Source organism: Ammospiza nelsoni, chromosome 2 (genome assembly GCF_027579445.1).
Source record: "Ammospiza nelsoni isolate bAmmNel1 chromosome 2, bAmmNel1.pri, whole genome shotgun sequence".
NCBI lineage: Eukaryota > Metazoa > Chordata > Aves > Passeriformes > Passerellidae > Ammospiza > Ammospiza nelsoni.
The window spans coordinates 52,177,493-52,200,461 of NC_080634.1; the positions used below are offsets into that span (position 1 = coordinate 52,177,493).

Consider the following 22,969-nt stretch of genomic DNA (forward strand, 5'->3'; position numbering starts at 1 on the left):
GTTGTTACAAACCCAAGCTCCTCTACCAGCTGCTTAGTGTTCAGCTGTCCTCAGGAGTCCAAGCTGTAACCAAACTGACTTAGGAAAAGTATTTATAATATATTCATTCTGAAATGACCTATATTTTGTACAATTATAAACTAGATATTATTTTTAATATTTATCATCTCTATTTTCAGTATTTTTCTTTCTTATTTAAAATGTTGACTAAAAATCAAAGTCACAGAAAGAACCATGGAGCAGAGAATTAGGAAAAGATATTTAGTATGACATTGAGTAGTTGCATGGGTATAAAATATTTTTATACATCGCTGCTTTATTGCTTTACAAATGTCTTATATAAAATTCAGAGTACTTCTTAATGAATTAAGCTTTTGTGTATAATTCACATACTAGAACAGTAAACATATAAATTTCTAATCTATACTTGGCTGTTTTGTGCAGTTTTTTTTGAGAAACAGCAATATCTCATTTTCCTCTTGCTTTTGAGAGCAGAAGAGCCCAGTGCCCTCAACTACTCCAATACATCAGTAAGAGCTGACTAGCAAAGATTTGCCTTTTTACAAGAACAAAGAAAGGCTTTGTTCTATAATTTCTGATTATGAAATGGAAGAGGCAATCTCACTGCCTAATTTTGGAAGCCAAACTGGCACTGCAGAAAAGTTAGAACTGGAGCCAAATGAAATGACCCTCTGATGCACTGTCTGCAGGACAAGCACCAACTCTACCTGCTTCTAATTTGAGCAACACAGAGCATAACTAGTTAAGAGGCCAAGGTCACCAAACAGCTGGGTTTATTCAGTAGTTTACTTTCACTCTTTAGGAAAACAGCCTGTTCACTTTTCAGTCCAAAGCCAGCACCTCCACTTTGTGCTGGAAACATGTCAAAGTGACCCTGCTCTGCTTTCTAGTAAGTGCACGGGATCATTGGATAAGGATGTTTTATTTTCTCCAGTTATTTAAGGTCAGGTTTTCAACTTGGATAAACTTTTATAGCTGCAGTAATGACAGAATGAGACACAAGTACTGCCTAGGTCTTGCAAGGCACTGCTGAATGTCTAATTCAGCTGCTGCTCCCCCCTGAAGAGGATGAGAAGAGGGGTTTCACAGTCACAGCCTCAGCTCCACCACCAGCACACTTGCCAGGCATTCATGGCAAATGAAAAGCTTAAAGAGATCACCTCCATCCCCCCCAAGCAAGAGGAAAATCCCAGAATAGGATAAGGTTCTATGAGCCACATCCATTTCCCTGTTCAGGGTGTGATTAGCCCATAATTCCTGCCCAGGGACTGCAGCAAAGGTAAAATAAAACCATGAGCATAAAACCTTTTATGACTAAGGAAACATTAAAAATATGTAATCAGTTGAAAGTACTGTACTCAAGTTTGATTTTGCGATGAATCAAGCACCTTCAGTTTCTAACAAGAGCCAGATGGAGTCACAGCTCCCTCCCATTTCCCAGAATCAGGCCCGTTGTTGGCAGTTGTTCATATACAGCTGCTATATAGCACAGTTCTGTTTCTTACACTATGGAGACCTCTCTTTGAAGTCAATTTGCATTATGCCTGGGCAAATATTGCAGTATCAGGCTGCTCATTAAAACCCTGGGACCACTGCTGCCCCTGTTTGAATTTTGCATTATATCAGTCAAGGATACACAATTATCCGTGGAGTACTTCTGAAATGGCCAAGGTCACATGAGGATTTTATCGTATTACTGCAGTGCACCATCTTCCTTGCCAGCCCATTGCTGTTCTGCTACAGACTACATTACCATGCATCAGCAAATACATGAGCATACTGCTATATTTAGTGTTTCATACATACCACTAAAATAGAGGATGTGTCAGCTTTTAATCTGACTTCAAATTTTTGTCAGCAAAGTGAGGGCTCGTTTTCCCTACCAGTGATGAAGTGTGCTCTGTGTTAGTCATCTTGAGCTATGTGGCGATAACTTTAAAATACATTAGGCAGCTAGAATGCTCAATCTGAGTGGAATGTTTTTTACTAAGACACATACTGGGGGATAGTAAGGACACAGAGCATCAGTCAGCCAGGTTTTAGTAGTGATTGCCTCAGGCTACCTACAAACCCAGCAGCAATCTGATGGCAAGAGGAGCAGCTAAGCATGGTGATCTCTGGGGTACCACAGCAGACAATGAGGAGCTCATACACTGCAAGGGCAGAAGAGATAGGTGGTGCAGACTGGGTTTGGTGTTATGTACCTGGCAATATGAGAAGAAAAGCATTGATGATGATGATGATAACTTGAACAGAGTGGTGTATTGCATGGAGATGGGACTGGGGCAGTCCTATTGATGGCATCATCTATTAATGAGAGCAGGAACATGGTTCAGTGGCTGAAACCTCAGGTACCACCAGGACAGCCACATTCATTCCCAAAGAAAGCAGAGTTCAGTGGATAAATCTGGTGTTTTCACAGGTCTTAGTAAAGCCACTGACCAGGGTATTTTTTACATATTTGTAACACTTGCTTATTAATACCATCATATACAACCTGTACAAATGTGAATTGCCTTCCTGTCTACCAGTTCTACAGAAAGCCAAGAGACAACTTGCTCACCTCAGGCCAAGGGTGAGCCTGTATTTTTGAAAACAACTTTTCCACTCCAAACTTGTCCTCTCTTGCACCTATCCCTTGCACTTTGCTAACTACATCTTAAAGGGTGTGGGCAACACCACATTTGCAGCCTAGATCTAAGTCCAAATAACATTGTATTTATTTAACAATGTGAAATCATATAAATATATGAATTTCCAAGACTTTGTGGAACTCCATTTCAGTCCAACCCAGAGCTGTCCATCCCAGCCCCATGATGCTGTTGCAGGGCTGTTCTCTGCCACAGCCCTGCCCAGCCATGTAACCCAACTTGCAGACTGATATCCCATCCCATCCCATCCCATCCTTGGCCCATCTCTGTCCCCAGGCCTCATCCTGGAGCTGTCTGACCTCTGTTCCTGTGTCTGCCCCATTCCCCAGGCAGCCACCAGCTCATGCTGCATCCTGCCATGATTAAAGAAAACAGAAAGCAGAATAAATTAATGCCTCAAGAATCACATCTCACCATTATTTAATTTTTTTTCGAATGGTTAGATCATCATTTATTCCAGTGCATGCACTGTTATAAGTACCGATGTCATTACATCTGGAAGTAATGACACCAGGCCTGGCAACCATGCAGTGACACTGCCAGCAATGCTCGTACTTCAGATGAGGTTCCCTCGTGGGGCTGGATGGTCTGTGCAGCTGTAGATTTTCTTAGACACATTTTGGGTATCCCGCTTAACATAATGCGAGGCACCCACTAGAAATCCAGGTAATAGAAGCCACAAAATATTGCATTAATTTGGGGAGGGGGAGGAAAAGCAACATAAAACTCAACTAGAGAGAGAACAGCATTCCAAAGGGGAGTTTTTTCTCTCTCACATGCAAATATGGTTTACATGGAGAATGACTGGAAGCTGATGACAGCCCAGCCTTGGGGAAAGGGCTGCAGAAGTTTCCACCCTGGCTGCAGGAGCTCTGAGCTGCCCTGTGCATCCCCAACTCCTTACTGGATGGGATGGGATGGGATGGGATGGGATGGGATGGGATGGGATGGGATGGGATGGGATGGGATTATAGGTGCTCTTTGATGGGGAGGGCAGGGTGACCCACTGGCACTCTGGGAAAAGACCCTCTTGGCCCCTGAGAGCTCTAGAGCTCTGGCCAAGAAAGGGGTCAGAAGAATAAATGACAAAAGAGAATGAGAAAGAATAAGATGTAAGGGGAGAATGATGCAGAAAACAAGCCTGAGTAGAACAGTGAGTGCTGTGTTCTGTGTGTGGCTGATACAGGCAGGACAGGTTTTCTCCTCATGCAAGAAATTCCAAACCAGAAAAGTTATTAACAAGAAAATGTCAGAAATGTTTAGCAACTGCAAATCTGGAAGAAACCCTTGTCCCTTAGCTCAAGACATAATATAATTTAAATCAGGTTTTCTCTTTTTACCTCTTTTTATTTTTAATATTTCAGTGTAACAGATTTCAATGCCAAAATTTTAAAGTTCAATAAAAATTAACACTTCTTGCTTTGAAGACTGTTAAATCATTGCAAGCTGAGAAGTGTGTGCCTGTTTTACAGAAACAATTTGAAATAGATTAATGGATACTAACCTTTTCCTGTAAAATGTTCTATTTGAAGAAATGAACATTTTCTGCCAAAAGCATTTTAATGATAAATTTATTACCAGCTCTACCATATGCTAGATTTCTATGAATAAAGTTTCACCTCAGTGACCAAACTGTGTCAGAAAATAACCTGTCATTCTTCTTTCATGTCTGCAGTCATCAGATTTTCAGCCATCATCCTACAGTTCTATCATTAGGATGGGCACTAAATTTTATCTCTTTGGGTGACAAAATTAATATTGTCATAAAAGTAAAACAATTAAAAATCAGTCATACAATAAAATGGGAACACTGCTAAAATAATTAGTTTTATTTAAAATGCATGTGCCATTGACAGGTTTTTCTTTTTTTTTATAAAGTGAGCCTTCAGTGGCACAGAGAAGTTTTGATCCAACAATGAATACAATTAAAACAATTGCTCAATCAATCTCAGAACTTCTGAAATTTGTTTAGCTTTGGAAAAACCCAGGCATGTGTTTAATTGGCAAATACCATCATGGAATAAATCCACATCCAAATCATAAGGCAGGAAGAGTTAATGTGTATAGAACTCCAATGAAAATACATACATTTACACTACGCTCAGAAGCCTTTATGTTTTGCTGACCTGAATTAAAGTACACGAGGGTGGAATTGCCTACAGAGAGCTGAGTTTTATAGGCCAGGATTTCTGTCATTTTGCTAAGCCACTATGTTTGCCAGCAGAGCCACTGAATCAGTGAAATTGACTCCAAAAAGCCGCGTTCATCTGATTTTAAATGATTCAAGGTTGGCCCCTGGAATGAACTGTGGATGTAGTTTAGATCAGAGACAGATGCAAGAAGAAATTACTGAGTGAGCACACTAGCTGAAACTAGTCCTTCAGGAAAAAAAAAAAAAGATGCTAAGTCATCTAGGGACAGAGGAGTAATTACAGCAGTGTTGTCCAATTCTTTCCTTTTAATTGGCACGCTCTGCATACATCCTGACTAACAAAACAGAAAATGCAGTCAGAAATGGGTGATTCCAGAGGTCAATTGGTTTATGACTGAAATATTCCTAGCTGGCAAAGGCTTTTGTGGGAAGGTGGATTCATCTAGACTTTGAGAACATTACTTTTTGCAAAACTTTCAGGCGGTTATTAAACCCCAGTAACCCACATTCTGGGATGCAGTTCCTTTTCTCTGTATTTCTTAATTGTGCTTCATTACAATTTAATAAGGACTTTTACTCTCAATTAAGCAAATCATCCAAGCAGTTTCTTACGCCTGTTGCAATTAATTGGTTTTGTCAAATGAGGGTTTAATTGTGCGCTAAGTATCTTGCTGAACCAGGATCTGTGTGTGTGTACATATCTGTCCATCCAAACCTTTCCTTAGCTCCTGGCATGATAATGTATGTGCAGCTCAGGGTATCTGAGCATTTAGCTCTGTTTACTGCTCTGGTCTTGGTGCCTTGCTGGCCCCAAATAATTCCTCATAATGGTCAAACTCACTAATGCTGTTAATATTGAAAAATGCTTCAACCAGATAGTGGGCTCCTGCTAAGGGAGAAATCAGGCATTGTCTGCCAATTGGGACATATAGGGCCCAGGGAGCTGTTGGATTTTTTGAAAAATATGCCTCTGTAATGAGCCTCTTCATCAGATTCAGCTGCTGAGTGACTGCTGAGACAGAAAAAGCTCTGAGGTGCTCCTTGTCTCGGCTCACCTCTCTCTCTCTCACACACACACAGACACATGGACACACCAGTGCCATGGCAAGACCTTCAGGCCCACTCTGCCACCATTAACAAATGCTTGGGTTTATCCCTACTATTTCAGAACTTACCTTGCAAGGTGTAAGTCAAAAGGTGATGAATTATCAGCTTTCCTAAAAGAACCACCTTAATCCTACACCAATAGGTCATGAACAGCAGCATGGAAGCGATTGTCACGAATGCACTGAACACCCATTTCATAGCAGAGACTCCCTGGGTCCTCCATCATTGCACACATGGTTACACAAGCCACCAAGAAACTTTCAAGATGTAATGCAGCCTTACCTGCTTTTTCCTTGCACAGCTTCTGAAACAGCATCTGTAAGAAAGTGATTTTTCTTTAATAATGGTAATTTTTTTTCATTCAAATAAGTTCCACATTTCAAGATGACAATCAATGTAATTATTAATGGTCACTACCTTACACAAAGCATAAAATCCAGAGCTTATCAATAAAAATTATGCACAATAGATGTTTTACTTGCTAATGACAACCTGGCACCCATTTTCAGGACAGGTGAACCTGTCCTGCAGTGAGTTTAGGAGCATGCTCTACAAGCAGATAAGGTGCAACACACTGGAACATGCCTGAAAGGATCTTGCAATGCAGGTGGGGCTCAGCGAGCAGACAGGCTGCTGAAAAGTGTAGGCAGCTCTACTGACAGGCAAGAAACAGGACACTGTGACTTGGGAAGGTAGATATCTGTTTCCTGCTCATCTGTGACCAAGAGAGGGTTGCTCTGCCTGAGGCTCATGGGCAAACCGACCTGCCATGTTGTTTTCTTCATATTTTTCACTTTGCTGCTTTGGGTTTGCCACGCTAAATGAAAGAGGTGCCATTAACACCACACTTGGATGCACGTCTTGGTCCATTACTCTTCTCTTTAATAGCTTTCAGTGCCCAAATGAGGAGGTTGTTGACAGTGACTAAATGCATTTCCTTTCATAGATCACCAACTCTCAGCAATGCAGGCTGTAAATGAAACTAGCATAATGGGTGAAACTGCACCTAATTTTTTTTTAAATTAAACAGAAGGGTGAACTGATTCTTCCAGGTACCAGTGTGAAGTGCCCAATATGCAGGCAGCTGAAAAGACAGACATTCCTATGCCTTGCAGTGACACACCCTGTTCCTGTTATCTGCTTGTCCCCACATGGACAACCATCTGCACCTTTCCATCAGATGCACCAAGTGCTCCATTATCTCTTCAGTCAATATTGCTTCTGCAGCCTTGATAAGAATCTGTCTATAAAAACATGCTTTTTATTTATCTTTTATCTAATGAAGAATTTTACCGAGATATTGGAAAATTCCTCCTCTGAGCATGGAACCAAATTGATTAAGCATCTCTCTTAATAATAGGGAAAGCACAGCTAGGGTACATTTTGTTTTTGCCTTCTGCAAGGCAATTTCATTCTAAAAGAGCCTCCTGCTCCATTGCAAGATCTGCCTGAGCAGCAGCTGAAGTTGACCTATCTTTAGCCAGCAGGGATCAAATGAAGTGGTCACTTCTGATGGGAAGATAACGAGTGGCTGAGTCCAAATCATGTTTCATTAGTGGCAAAGTATCTCATTTCCACAGAGAAGTAGGAAATTCAGGCATGGGCTGTGTCAATTGGCAAGGGACAGGCAGGTCCCACATGAGTGTGCCAGGTTTTTGGGATGCCTTTCTGAGTGAGGCATATCATATTGTCTCGCCAGTCTTCAGTGAGCTGCAGTGTTGTTTATCACCCTGCCTGGGGACAGACACCTGATTTTTAGAATCATAATTCTGGCATAAGCCTGGTTGGTGCCTAAATTGCTATACTGAATCTTTAGATAAGCACTTCTTGAAGAATACATAAATGATATGTGAATTGAAAATAAATACGTCAGTCCTTCATGGATAACTGGTTTGTGTGTTCTAGTGCTGCCAGAAGGACACCAGCTATTAAAATCATACCCAGGCTATGTTAACTTCCAAGATCTTTTTAGGATGCCATACAAAAAAGCATGCAAATTATTGCTGGAACAATCTCAAGTGGCAACAGAAAGCTGCCAACTAAAAGTGATTTATGGAAATGATAAGGCACTATATAACTGATTGTGTAACAAAATACATTTATTGGAGGACTAGCAACCCATCTGAACAGCATGGCACCAGCTAAATAAATATATAGAAACCACAGACCAAGAGAGTACAACTCTAGCCAAAAGACTGCTGCAGCACCTGCTGCTATGAATAATAAAGAAATCATTTGCATACAACTCCAGCTGTAACAATTTTGCAAGTGGAAGTGTCAAAAAGCAGCCAAAGATAAACACGCTCTGCTGATATAGCCATGTCTTATTTGCTGAAGCATGTAAACCAGCTCACAGAAAGCAGAAGTATTTAGATGCTGGGTTCATTCCTCCTCAGCAGTCCCATGTTTCAGCAGGGCCCTCCCACGTTCACCTCTGTGAGCAAAGGTCCCAAAAGCTTGCCTGGACAGTGTCACCCTGTGCTCTGTGATCAGAACAGGATGAGCCAGTGACATGAATGAGGCAACTGTACCTTCAGTGTAGGTTCAGCTACCTAAAGAAAGGCTGTGGATCTATTGGTGGGAGGGAAGTGGACATGTTGCATTTATAAAGAACCTGACATGGCCTCAAGTTTCACCAGGGGAAATTTGGATTGGATTTTAAGAAAAACTTCTTCACAGAAATCACTGCCAAACATTGAGACAGGCTGTTTGTTCAGGGAAGGGTGGAGTCACCATCCCTGGAGGTATTTAAAAGATGTGTAGATGCAGATGTGGCACTGAGAGACATGGTTAAATGGTGGACTTGACAGTGTTAGGTTAATGGCTGGACTTGGTGATCTCTGAGGTCTTCTACAACCTACAAGATTCAATGTTTCTGTGATTTTCTTGAAAGGCATTCTGTGTGGAAACAAATTACTCAAATGAACTCCTTGGGTGAAGTGGAAGTAAAGATAGAAGCAAAGCACCAGCATTATAAAGTCAACAAGGAAAATAAACATGCACATTGGAAAACTGTTTCCCTGATATATACATAATCTTTCATGGCTATAAGTGATCAGGGCATGGAACTCATCAAACTAGATTAAATTACTTAATATCATCCCAGAAACATTATTGTCACATAAAAGCTTTTTTTTTTCTGACACAGATTATGAAATGGTTGACTTGAACAACTTCAAAACCATTTTAATTTGCAACAGCACAGGGATTCTGTAATGCCAGCCAATCCTGTAATATCATCCACCATTTCAAAGAAAAAAAAGACCATTTTGCATCCACGTCTTTTGCTTCCCTCTTCCCCATCAACCTCTATTAGTTATTAGCTCCTTTATTCTCCCATTTCAAACATGCCCATATCTTCCACTGATATTTCTGAGTACCTGTCAAACTGTCATCATTCACTCTCAGGAAATCACACCCTCCAAAAAAAAATAAAAAAGGTAATTAGTGTATCTGTTCAGCATGCAAATATCTCTGCTAGACATTTAATAAAAAAGCCAGAGAATTTATTCAACATAGATATGGTATCAGAAATATCACTGCTATCAAATAAACCCTGGCATTTGGACAGGACTACTTTACATCTGCTGTTAATAAAAAAGGCTTTGAGTTCTGTAAGCTTGTGTTTTGTGGAGAGCAAGCGGCAGCAGCACTCTGAAACACGACACTCCTTGCAGAGGAAAAAGGGTAAATCTGTATGCCTTCCTACTGGTTCACTGATACTGAAGGAAAGCACTCTAAACTGAAAAAGGTCCTCCAAATAAGGATTAAAAAAATCATGCTGGTTCTTCATTCTGGCAATTTAATGACCTGCCAGGCCTTAATTAGAGTGACATATAGACAGTTTTAAAGGAGGAAAACAGCAATCCACATGCAAAGCTCAATCATCTGTGTAGAAGGTTTATTAGATCCTTTTAGAAAGATGTTTACGGAAGGAAAGAAAATCCTAGTCATTACTTCAAAATAAAATTCTATAGCCCAAAAAGGGAAGTAATATTATGACACAGCAATGTTAGCCTTAACTTGAAGTTACCTGGCCCCTGCAATGAGAGCTTCAGTCTGGATGACACTTGCAATTTCCCTAGAGCACGTTAGTCAGCTGAGAATAATGGCAATACTGAAGCTATTCCACAGAAAATACTGTTGAGACTGCTGTGTCAGAAATTTGATTTCTCTCAGAGACTTGGCACCCATCTTTGGTACAGGGTTGAAATTGCTACTGGATTTTAGTGCTTAAGATGTATCTTCAAAGGCTGCCAACAGAGCTCATAATTTTAATTTAAAATACAACCACTGCAGAGGTGTTTATTAGAGACTATATTTGATATACAGCCTGAGTTCCATTAGAGAATTTCCCCTTGTGGCATGGAAGACAGGTCTTGGTTTGATGTGATTATGCCTCATACCTGTTGCATCACAACACAATGTGCTGTGATGCAACATTCAGCAGGTTAGAAAGGTGAAATTTTCAATTTCTTCCATTGAACCTGAGCCACTGTGCTGCAAACTATTCATGATGGGCTCAAAGAAAGAAGTTTAAACAGCTCCCCATTCTGCAGTCATGCAAGTCTTCTTGCTTGCTCACAAGAAGAGTGACCAGCAGGTCAAGGGAGGTGATTCTGCCCCTCCACTCTCATGAGATTCCACTGGGTGTGCTGCATCCAGCTCTGGGGACACCAGCACAGAAAAAACGTGGTCCTATTGGAATGGATCCAGAGGAGGGCCACAAAGATCAGAATGATCACAATGATCAGAAGGCTGAAACAATTCTCCTATGAAGACAAAGAGTTGGAGAAGAGAAGGCTCTGGGGAGACCTCACTGCAGCCTTTCAGCACCTACAGGGGGATTTCAAGCATCTGTAAGAATTCAGAGGACACAGACATGTCTTCTGAAAACCCTAAACTTAATACTCTGAGCTGTATTCTAAAAATTTAAAACTGTAAATATTGCCTAAAGATACAAAAACATATTTAATAATTGTGCACAGCTGTTAAAGAACACAATGAAAATTTGAAAATTATTTTCCCTTGTTTAGTATTTTAGTTGGCAAAATTACCCTCACTCACAGTTTTTAACATGCATTTTACTTTAGTCTAAATACTTATTTAAATAAATATTTAAATAAATTTTTAAATCTTTGCACCAAGATCAGTGCTAGTTCAAAAAACTGTCATAGAAAGAAAGAGTCATTAAATTGCTTTTATCTCTTTTCTACAAATATGTATCTATTTTGCCTATGTACTATTGACAGAAGTTTCGAAAATTATGTGACATTTCTTATGGCTGCTGTTTTGAAAGCTTTGATCAAATAGAAAACTACCTGGAAACTATTTTAAAGTGAAAGCTTTTGAACAGCATTTAAAAATGTTTACAATATGTGGAGCAGGGCAATAATAAAGTATATAAAAATGAAAACCATTCCAACAATGTTCCAAGTGAGATTAGAAGAAAATGAGCTACAAGACTAACAGTAAAGCAACATGCATTTCAGTAAATGTAATTTATCATACTTATCTAAAAGAATTTACTATATTAACAGACCAGGGAGATTTCACCTCTAGCAGATGCTAATATGATTTCCAAATGTCAAGCAGTTACAGCCTGGGGGGTTACAACCAAATTTTAATTGAGGAGGATTCAGTTCCAACACGTGAGGAGCAGCCATTTGAGACGAGTGCTAGGGTGTGCCTCCATGGTATTTTTTACTGTATTAAACCATTGCAATTGCTCATTTTGCCATCAGATTGGATGATACCATGGCTCAGCTGGCCATGCCTATTTGTCTTGCACTAGCACTAGCACTCATCTTGACAAATGGGAATCAAAAGAAGCAGAACATTATCACCAAAAATAATTTTATCACCAAAAAGTTTCTGCTGTTTAATTTGTTGCTTTCATCACAAGAGCTCCATTATAGCTCCATTTCCTCTGTCTCACATGTTGCTCTAATGCAAGCACTTTGTTTAATACTTGGTAATCTTGGGTTTTTCCTGTCATTCACTCTATATTACCTCTGCTTCTCCTATGATTTCCCCTATGGAATAAAATGACTGTGTTTGCTATTCCATAGTCTTGAAGACTGAACTATCTGATCTCCTAAATTTTGCCCCAGTACAACTAGTGAAAGTCTGAATGTGAAAATTTCCCTATTATTTAATGGCTAGCAAAAAGCCTCTGTGTTGACAAGAGCCTCTTTGTTGCTCACTATGCTGCACCACATACACAGGTATGCTCAGATACACCATTTACATTAGAGTAAAAAAAAATGTTGCAGCAGTTTGCAGTTGATCTACAAATCCCACAGAAGGATAAGAGCAATAATATGGGAATCAGTAGAAGTGGTAATTTGGGGCTTGAAACTATTGAAGACTTTTCCCACCTCGTTTTCCATTTAAAAATTAAATTGACATGACTTTTCAACAGAGAATGTGAATTATCAAATAAAAAAGCAAATTGTTAAAGGATTTCATTTTGATAGTTTTGAAGGAAAAAATACTTTTTGGGTTGAAAATGTGTTTAATATTTAACTCATTATATTCCATTACATAAGAAATTTGCAAAGCCTGGTGTTGAATCATATAAGAAAATTTTACAAATTGGCAAAGCATTTCACCAAACAGAAAGACTATTTCTACAAATATTTGTACTTGAAACCATTAAAAATGGGCACCAAAGTATCATAAGTTCAGGCATCTTCTTCACCTTCAAGGATTTTATTGTACCTTTTACTATTGATTTTAGAGTCACTGTAATTAATGTAGAAAATAGCTCTGAACAGGCAAAATTATTTTTTTTTTTAGTATTATTTTGAAGAAGTAGCTATTTAAAACTCCAGAATGTTACTTTGCTATAATATATCCATGCTAATTTTCTTAAATTTTTAGGGATTCTATACTGTGCTCATGAAAGTTCATGTTCTAACCAAAGCCAGCTGTGAGAACAGCTTCTCTGTTGTCATTATTTTGCCCTTTGTGGCCAGTTGGATATACCTGAGAGATAGAACACAGATGTTTCACTGCAGAAACAGATGCCCCTGGGCCCTTCAAGGTGACCAGGGCAGCCAAGCAGGTCTGGTTCCACCTGGTGTAAAGTGGTGATACACCCGCATTCTCTTTCACTTACACAAGCTCTCGATAGCACTTCCCACTTTTGTGCTTTTAGATATGTTTTAATAGTGCCCAATATTTTAAAATCTAATTACAATCTAACCTGATAGTTGGGTACTATGTTCTTGCAAAGCAGGTACAGGCAGCCTCAAGAATTTAGCCAAGGAAACAGCTTGTGGAATATGTAGGCTCTTTTGGTTTGCATGGTGTCCTAAATATTCAATTCATCAGTCCCAATTCCCAACACCCACCCTTAAGGATCACTTCCTTACAGGATACAGTTCTGCCATGTCTCAGCAAATTTCATCCTGATAAAATCAAAAAATGTCCTCTTCATTGTGCTTTTACCTCTACCAAGTCCCAGAAGCACTTCGTCATCCTGAACTCTCGACTCTGCAGCAGGACTAACATCAACATGCTCAGAACTGTGCAAATAACAATTAGTGCTCAGCTCTCTGCTAAGATAACCAGCCATGCTTCTGTATAAACAAAGACATGAATAAAAACTGGAGATAATGCAGTTGTCACAACATATGCGTGGGGGTCAGGTGGAAATGTGATGGGGCAGAGGTGGGAGGAAGAAAGACAAATAAGAAGAGCAATGACTGCCAAATGGAGATGAACAAAAGTGAGAGGCCAGAGTAGCCCTGCTTTTTACAATCCTGGAACAATACAGTGAGTCACACATTGCTATGATTTTTACCCTCTTGAGTAGGAAGAAGTGCTATATCTATTTTAAAGATAGAATGAAGTGGGAAAGGTACAAGAGGTCACCCAGCAACAAAGACAGGCACGAAAGCTGGGGACTGCTGTTCTGCTCTGGGAAATGAGTGACTGCTAAAGCAAACAGCAGTTAGCAGTAATCCATGGCAGAACACGAAAACCAAGCCCTGTGAGCTCTGGCTACAGCTGGGGTGTTATTTTAACTTGGCCCAGAGCAGTACTTAGCTGGGAATGAACTTCAGACTGCCATTAGCAGCAGTTTGTTTGTTTTCACTACAGAGTGTCCACAGAAATGTTTCATGATGGCTAGGCTCTGAGTGGATATTGGGTATTCTCCTTCACAGTCAATAAAACTCATAATTGTAATTTAGTCTTAAACAAAAATGCACTTTTCCCAGTGTACTGATGTATTAGCCATCAGTTAAAATCTTGGTTAACCTTTTAGGCTTCTTGAGGAAAACCAACACAGGTTTGTTTTGTGGTCATTTCGTGGTAAAGCAGGGATAAGTGAAGAAAAAAATTGTTTTATTCCAAAGAGTTACTGAAAATGCAGAAGTTGTGCACAGCAGAAGAGCTGTGGACAGCTTCATGAGAGCACCTGTGGAAAATGTTAGGTAGCATCTCTGGCCCTTCTGGCATCCCAGCAAGGGCTGATGCCCTTAGGAGAAGCAGACATTCTGATTGTTTTTTATCCTTTAATTTATAGATTTTAGTCTTTATAGAACATTTCATTACTGGAAACCTGCTGTAAATCCTTTTCAATCTGTGATAATTTTTTTTTTGCCTGCCTCTGTGGTTTTGTCTCTGTTTATCACAGCTGTTATGCCAGATTTAAAGAAAAATCTTTTCCCAGGCAAATGACATGGTTCTCTTTGGGAGGTTCCATAGTTCTCCCTTTCTAAGAAAGAAAAGAATGGCTTTTACCATTCTTTTGCTTTCCTGCTTCAGTGTGCCAGCAGCAGGTAAGAGGATGCCACCTACCTTACCACCTTCACAGCAAACGCACACAAGTGTCAGAAATGACAACTCCACTGCAAATTCTGGTGTAGCCCATAGGAAAACTAATGCTTGTGATGTGTATTGACTTCTGTTGTTTATTTTCAAAATGAACACTTCAACCCATAAAAATAAAGGACAATGCATTTGTGATCTGGTCGCAAAGTTAATAATTTCATAGAAAAGCATACATTTCCCTTTGCAGCGGGGTTCTCTGCCAGCAAATGCCCAGGTGCAATTCAGATAACTGCCATGTAAACACCTAAACAATTTCAAAGCCCTGTGTTTCCAGCTGCTTGCCTTACTTTTTGCCTTACCTGCCAAGATTATGCACATGATGAGAAAAGTTAGGTGAAATTATGCTGCATCAGGAGTAGAGAACTCCTTATGCACATGTGAACTAAGAACAAGAGGGCTGCAGTGCACCAAAAGACAAACAGACATGTATGGTTTGAAATTATTTAGACAAAGCATGCTCAATGTTAATACTATGCTTAAATCCATTTTTTAAATACACTAACTGTGGTGGTGGGCTGCATTTGACTCAACACACTCTGCAGAAACTGGATCTAGAAGTCTTCTCTACAACATACACATCATGCACCCCAAACACCCCCTCTTCCCCTCCCCAGGTAAGCATATGCACACATATATAGACAGACACAATTTAGATATGTGTATATGTGTGTGTGCCTCTGATTCACTCACCCTTCCAATCTTTTCCCTGCAAAAATTCCTGAGATTGTGAGAGAGCATGAATTTGTGTGCTCACATACTGAAGGGGCTGCTGGCTTAATCTGTGACCTCCAGCAAGTCAGTGCAGCATTGACTGAACAAAGAAACAAATGTTCTTCAGCTAGTCATGAACATCTCCACTGCTACAGTGACCCTTGGATTACTGCTTATCCTTAAGCAGTTTGGTCTCTCACTTCTGCAGCTGTATCACTCCTAATACACAAGTCTAACTGCAAGTCAGAGATGTTAGGGTTTCCACAGCCACAACCATATTTTATAATTTAAAATTTACTGTCTTACAGACATCACAAAATGTCTGTACAGAAGCACTGACCTTGACTTATTTCTGTCGTATCATGTTTAAAACAATTGGCAAAAGTCATGATGAGGTACTTAATCACCTGCATGCATCCTTCGCTGACAGCAGGAGAGAGCAGAAATTTGTTAGGGACTAGCTCAAATTTCCCTCCCCACCTTTCCCCCCATCCTTCCCCCTTCCCCCCCATTCCTGCATAGCCTAAAGCAGATTCAAACCCATTTCAATATATGTAGTACTGGGTAAGCTATTTTGCTATTAAAAAAACAAATAGACAACAAAAATAAAAAGCAACACTTTACTTCTTGAAATGGAGTAAAATAACTGCACCACCACAGAGGGGTTATAAAATTGACATGTACTACTTCTCAGCTGTCATGGACAGCCAAAACAAATATATTCACAAAATTATCTCTATACCTTGTGCTCCTATAAGAAGAACTTGTTTTATGCTTCTCTGCAATGCAGACAAACAGTAATTTCTGTTCCTTTTTTTTTCCCTTTCTTTTTTTTTTTTGGTAGCTAAGCACCATGACCTTCCTAAAAATATTCAAGGATCCTTTAGTGGAAAACTCCACAATCTCTTCACAGTGTTACTGTTCTCCATAGCTCAGTATAATTCCTAAATGGAATAAACTAAACTTGAAATTATAGAATCATAAAATGTGGTATTAGGCAAGTTTTAGACAATTGAAATAAAAAGACAACTTTCATAGCATCGCTTAACATTTATGACATGTTTGTTGAACAATTTTTATACCACTCACATGCACATCATGGACTACAACTAAATGCTGATGGAATGAATGGAGATTTTTCTGTCACCTTGCATACCTTTACCTTTTTGTCCTTAATCACTGTGAGACAAATATCATCATTCTTTGTTTTCTGTTTGTGTAATTCACATTAATGACTACTGCTTAAAATTTGTTTTTACAGTTAGATTTAAGGCACTATTCATCTTTCAAAAAGCACTGATTTTACAAAAAACATCATTGCTTCAATGATCTTAAATCAAAGTAGGTCTGATTTATACCAGACCTACAAGATTTATATCAGACCTACAAGTCAGGTCCAACAAGAATAAACTTTTAAAGTGAAAATTATTGTGTCAACAAATGAGAAATTTGAAAAACCCCACAGTATAGGGTGCACTTACTGATTCACATCTATCTTCTATCCAATTTTATTGGACAGCAACTAAAAATAATGCCAACTCATGATGCAACCTCTGAGATCAGAAAGCAGTTATTGCAGTTCATTTTAAAAAGTTATCTCCTAATTGCTATATTCTAATGTTCCAAGAGAAAAAATTAGAATGGGAACATTTGAAAAGGGCTTCTCAGTGGTCCTTTTACCTACTAATTAATGCAAGAAAGGATTTTCAGCTTCCTATGCTCTCTGGCTGGGCTTCTGGACGTTTGTCAAAATGCACATCTGCAACAACCTTGGTGAGAGCAGCTGCTGGAAAACTGGATGCTGAGATGTCTCTCTACCTATACAGCTTGAATTCTGTTTCAGCATGGAAATGTATATTTGATTAGTAATTGGTTTATTAATTATTGAAGGAAGTGAAGGTGGCTCTCCCAAAGTCTCATGGCTGTGAGATGAACCAGTTCCCCATTCCTTGGGACCTCCATGCTGCCTGTGCAAAGAACAATAGCTCAGTTACTGAGAGGCTCAGTTTGCTCTGTTACGGGACAGATTTCCTACACAACCCTTCCTCCAGAAGCTGGAGCAATGATTTTGTACTTCACAGGGTAATGACATGAGAATAAAGGAGAGATGCCACATAACAGTCATTCTGCTGTCTGTGCTACAATTCATAGTGTCATGCATCTGAGGGCCTGTTCCTACTGCACTAGGAGTAAGAGAGGACTTTTACATAATTCTAAGTAGATCTTTTGCCAGAGAAGCATGTAAATTCATGCAAATGAGTTTTCAAAATTTGCTGACCTCTTGATAGCTTATGGAAGACAGTTTTCCATAACCTGGCTTTCTCCCAGGATTAGCTGTACCTCAGGACTGGGGGCAAGGTCTTGATTTAATCTAGGACCTGCAACACTCACGAGAGCTTGAAGGAGACCATCAAATACATAGAACCTTATTATGAACTGCTAGAGTTCATTATAGAATATCTGGAATTTCAATCTGCTTGTTATGTAACTTCAAATGTTTCATCCCTTGCAGCAATATCTGGGGCTTCATGGCCACTTGCACCTCCACATTCAAGGCCCTCCAGTATCTTAGGCACTCTTTAAAACTCATTTATCACTAGAAATACTGACTAATATTTTACAGCTGATGAAAAAAAGAAAAAAATCAATTGGAACATAATGTCTATACCACAACAAACAGGACAGTATCAAAACAGACTCAACAATGTACTTTATGACAGCATATTTTAGCTTACCAAATATAACAGCCAGTGTCAAGCCTCCTTATCATCCACGTGATTAAAGAATGAGAATATGTAACTCTAGGCAGATGATTTAAGAAAGGAGAAGGGGCCTTACATATTAATCGACTGTGAGATTAAGGAACTATCATTATTTCACTGACTTCTTTCTGCTTCAGATCTTTATACCCCTTTAGTCTGAATTCATAGCTACACAAACCCAAACAGGCAGCAAATGCTGAGTGGATGTAGCACCATGATGCACTCCCTGGAGTTCCTCCAGTTTTCATGCTAAACATTCTTAAGGCTCTTTAGAGATAAAACTCTGATTTCTTGCTGCATTTTTTCTATGATGTACTGCAATGTTCACCTTCATTCTACGTCAAGTCTAATATAATTCATATCTAATCTTAGGCAAGCCTAAGCTCTCTCTTGACTAAAATGCATTCCAGCATGAACCTTTTTATTTTAGTAAATAATCAGACAATGACATTATTGTGGTGACTTTCATTTTAAAGAGTTCTGAAGGAAAGAAAGAGACAGTCAAATTACCTTCTGCACAAGGGCTTTTCCACATTTGGTATCAGAATGTACGCAGCTCTCTTCTCTCCAGAAATTTTAGAGTTTTTGATCTTGTGTTGTAAATTTTCAGTACACTACCTGTCAGCTTTTTGCTAGTCACAGTGTTTTGGAACACATATTGAGAGCTTTATCCATATGAGATTAAAGTAAAAATTCAAGACAGCAACATTGAGAATGCATCAATTTACCATTTATGCAGTGTTATGTTATTTTATTGCTTACACTACAAAGTGCCTCACATTCAGGATTCAACCAGAAATAAGGTCAATTTTTATGGGAACACACAATAGATGAAAAACTAGGTCAAACCCCATGCATATGTATCGGATCAAAGGATCATCCTTGGATTGAAGGCCTCACAGCCCAGCTTAGACTTTCATTCTAGATTCTACACCAAATGTGACATTTGCGAGGGAAACGCTGCACAGTTGTGTGCTTATCCTCAAAAGTGCAATCCAAACTTGGATCTTGAGAAGATGGAGAATAAAATGTCTAGTCAGGCATTTGGGCTCCAGAGAGGACAAGGAACTCAGAAATCCCCAGAGCTCAGCATTTCAAAACAGCCAGCTGTAGATTGCTTTGCCAAGACTGCAGCTGTACTTAGGCCTGCTGTACTGGGGTTGTTCAGCCTGGAGAGGAGAAGGCTCCAGGAAGACCTCATGGTGGCCTTGCAGAACTTAAAGTGGCCTATAAAAAAGACAGGGAGAGCCACTTTTCATACTGATGGGAGCAGGCAGTGGGTTTAAACTAAGAAAGATTTAGATTAGGTGTTAGGAGGAAATTCTTTACTCAGAGGTAGTGAGGCACTGGCACAGGTTGCCCAGAGAAGATGTGGATACCCCATTCCTTTAAATGTTCAAGGCCAAGTTGGATGGGGCTCTGAGCAACCTGATCTAGTGGGTGTCATCTCTGCCCCTGGCAGAGGGATTGGAAATACATGATCTTTAAGGTCCCTTCCAATGTAAACCATTCTATGATCAGGATGCTCAGGTGCCTACTAGAGATGTTTACAATTTATGAACTGGTGCCAGTGGATAATGGATACAAAAATAGACATGACCATCTTTCTGCCACTAGATCTGCCCCTAACAGTGTAATTAAAAACTGAAACATGCCATTTTGCATACACAAGGAAATATGTATTTACAGGTGATTTCAATACTGCTCTGATTTTTCAATATACTCAGCAGCCACTCTAGATCATGAAGCACAAGATTAGGAAAAAAATTTAAGAAAAAAAAATTAAGAAATTCCTGGCAAGTTTTACATTCCCCTTTAAAAAGAAAATACATACACCCTCCCTTCCTCCCTTCCCTCCAGCAAATACCACTCATGTTTAAGATTAGATTATTTTTCTCCCGATTCCTCTTTAGCTGCCAGAGAGTGACTCATTGTCAGATTGATCTAATTACAATTACAGACCTTGTTCTTCTGGTGTTACAAGGGAAAACTAGGAAACATAAAGGAAAAGGTCAATACAGAAAGACTCTACAAGTCAGAATATGTTAAACAGTGCCACTAGTGATTTGTGTTGATTTTTCTATAGTTTTCTTTTACAATAATGCAACAGAAATCAGTTACAATTCTAAGACACCTACCTGAAAGGTTGGTTTTGTTTTTGTGCAGCACATTACAGATTTTCGTTCTTTTGGCATAAGAGTGAAACAAGAGTGCAATAGTTTAATAATGTAGTTTAATAATAGCATCATAGTTACTGTTAGTAGAATAACAAATATGAGCGATTTATGTAACATTCAGGGGATATTTTGAAAGATTTATACCTTTGGTAGGAGGGATAATTTAACACCAACTGCTCTGCTAAGTCATTAGCAAAGCAGGATTTCTTTAAAGTTATATTTGCAATGTTTAGCTTTTTAATATTATTATTCTGAAGATACTATAATGCAAGCTTTATGTTAACTTATAGAACAAGGCACATTGAGCATATCACATAGTGTCTAAACAATGGATATAGTTTAAAACTCTAATTTATACACTTTGAAGGCAACAGTATACTTAAAAAGTATATAAAAATTCTTTTCCTGAGACCTATCTGTTGTTTGCCTTCAAACTTTTCCAGGAGCCAAAGAGAAAGGTTGAGTCTAAGGATCTTGCTTTGTCAGAAAGTTTATTTAATATTAGTAACCAAGAGCATTAAATTTGTACATTACTGTAATAACTTTTGTGTTTTCATATACTTCTAATTTTCCCAGAGAATGCAATTAGAGACTAGGTATTTAACGGCACTATCCTTGTCACTGCCTTTATCTAATAGCTGACATTATGCAGCTAAATATGTCACCCCTGAGAGTCTTCTCAATTTGTTTTGAGATGCTGACATGGTGGTAAAAAAAGCACGGCTACCTTAGCAGTTTTGCAGGGGAAACAGTTAGTAGATCTTACTGGTTTGTCACTTCAGAATAAATTAGCTTTGCTGGAGAAGTTTGAAATACTGAACAAACACAATACTGATGCAGTAACACCTTGGACAACATTATTAATTGGAATTAGCAAAGCAGGTTGTTAAGGCTATTTACCACTTAATTTTATTAATTATGTTTCATTTTGGTTAAAAAACCAAAACCATAAGCCTCATAATTTCAGATAATAAGATTTTGCCTTTTTTGTTTTGGAGAAGAGATATGAAGTATAGTAAATAATATTGGTTTTTAGTGACTAATTAAACAAATGTAAAGGAGGCTAGGAACATATAGTGCAGGCCACCTGAAAACCTTTACTGCAAAGGGACACCTCCTTGTAACCCAAACTCTTTTATTTCCAGGAAGATGGCTGTTACAGAACATGACTGTCTTCAGCAGTGGCTATGGCAGTTGCATAGAAGGGACTTGTTTCAAGAACAGACTAGAATAAATGAAAATGAGAAGTCAAAAGAAAATCAGAATTTCCATTGCAACATTTTCGTCATAAATAATGAAGAATCAAATTAATTGAAGGTATGAAAAAACCCCAAACCTATATTGAAAATATATGATTCATTTGTACATTTAACTGAAAATAAGTGCTTTTATATTCCAAGTCATCAAGATGTTAAATTTTAGCACTGTAACAAAACTTTGAGTTAATCTAACAGTACATTGTACATGTGGGATTGACTTCATCTAGTAACAGGTGTCTACAATGCAAACATTTACAGCTGAGCCAGTTATTCTGTATGGGATATGGGTCATCTCACTGCATAATCTCCTGAATAAAGCACTCTCCAAATGTACCTGGTTTTAAAAAGTCCAAAAAAATCCCATGCATTTTGTAGAAACAGCATTTTCCACAGAACTGCAGCTCTGTGCAGCACTTGTCTTGCTGCACTGCATAGTCCCATGAAGGTCTGCAGTCTACTTCCTGACCTCTCTGAGTCAGTACTAAGGTTTAGAGAAGGTACCTAATAAACATGGAAAATTTGAACCAGACAAAAAATGTAGCAGCACCATGAGAGGTGTGAAAAGACTATGTGAAAGTAGATGCTAATAGAAAAAGTCGTTCATGCCAAGTTGCTTTCTTCAGTGTAAATACCTCTCAGTGAAAAACATTAAGTTGGTATAAAAGTCGCCTCCAAGGAGACAGTAGACATTTGTGTAAGTTTTTCAAAACACTTCTATTTCCAACAATCTGAAACTTAGACATGGATTCATGTAGCAGAGCTAGCCCTTAAAAACATATTTATTGAGTGCTCAGCAAGTTAATTACAGAGGAACTGACAGAAAAGATGTTGCTAAATAAGAGCTGATGCCTTGTGATGCAAAATAATGTGATAGAGACTGGTAAATGGCCTTGGTAGGCTGACACAAATTCTCTGCTCTTGTGGCATTCCTCCTGCAGGTTCTGGTCCCTGCAGGAGGAATGCAGGGCCTCAAGGCCCTTCCTTCCTCATTTTCACCCCTACTTCTCCCTTCATCTGCCCAGGATTTGCTGTTGGAACAGCTCTTGCAAGCACCTCCATCACCTCTTCCACTGAAAAGGCAGCAGGTTTCCCAACCATTAAAGCCTTCACCTGAAACAGGTTACAGCATCTGAAATGAGCAGCCTGAAATGAGACCTGGGGCTGCAGTAACTGACCAGCGGGTAAAGTGTAGGACAATATGGAAACATTTGCACCTGGGAGAGCTACAGCAAGAAGAGAGTCTGTTTATTTCCTAAATAAATGGAGCAGTCTGTCACCATCGCAG

The 22,969-nt window shown here is 39.1% G+C and overlaps 1 protein-coding gene across 4 annotated transcripts in view; it reads right to left on the reverse strand.

Moving 5' to 3' along the window:
- The window catches only part of STARD13 (StAR related lipid transfer domain containing 13), a 285,609-nt gene that overhangs the window by 158,533 nt on the left and 104,107 nt on the right, over window positions 1-22,969 (reverse strand). For all 4 annotated transcript variants that reach the window (XM_059467184.1, XM_059467182.1, XM_059467185.1 and 1 more), the window contains one exon: window positions 6,214-6,247. In XM_059467184.1, the coding sequence (XP_059323167.1) occupies window positions 6,214-6,247 (34 nt within the window). The remainder of the gene's footprint in view (window positions 1-6,213; window positions 6,248-22,969) is intronic.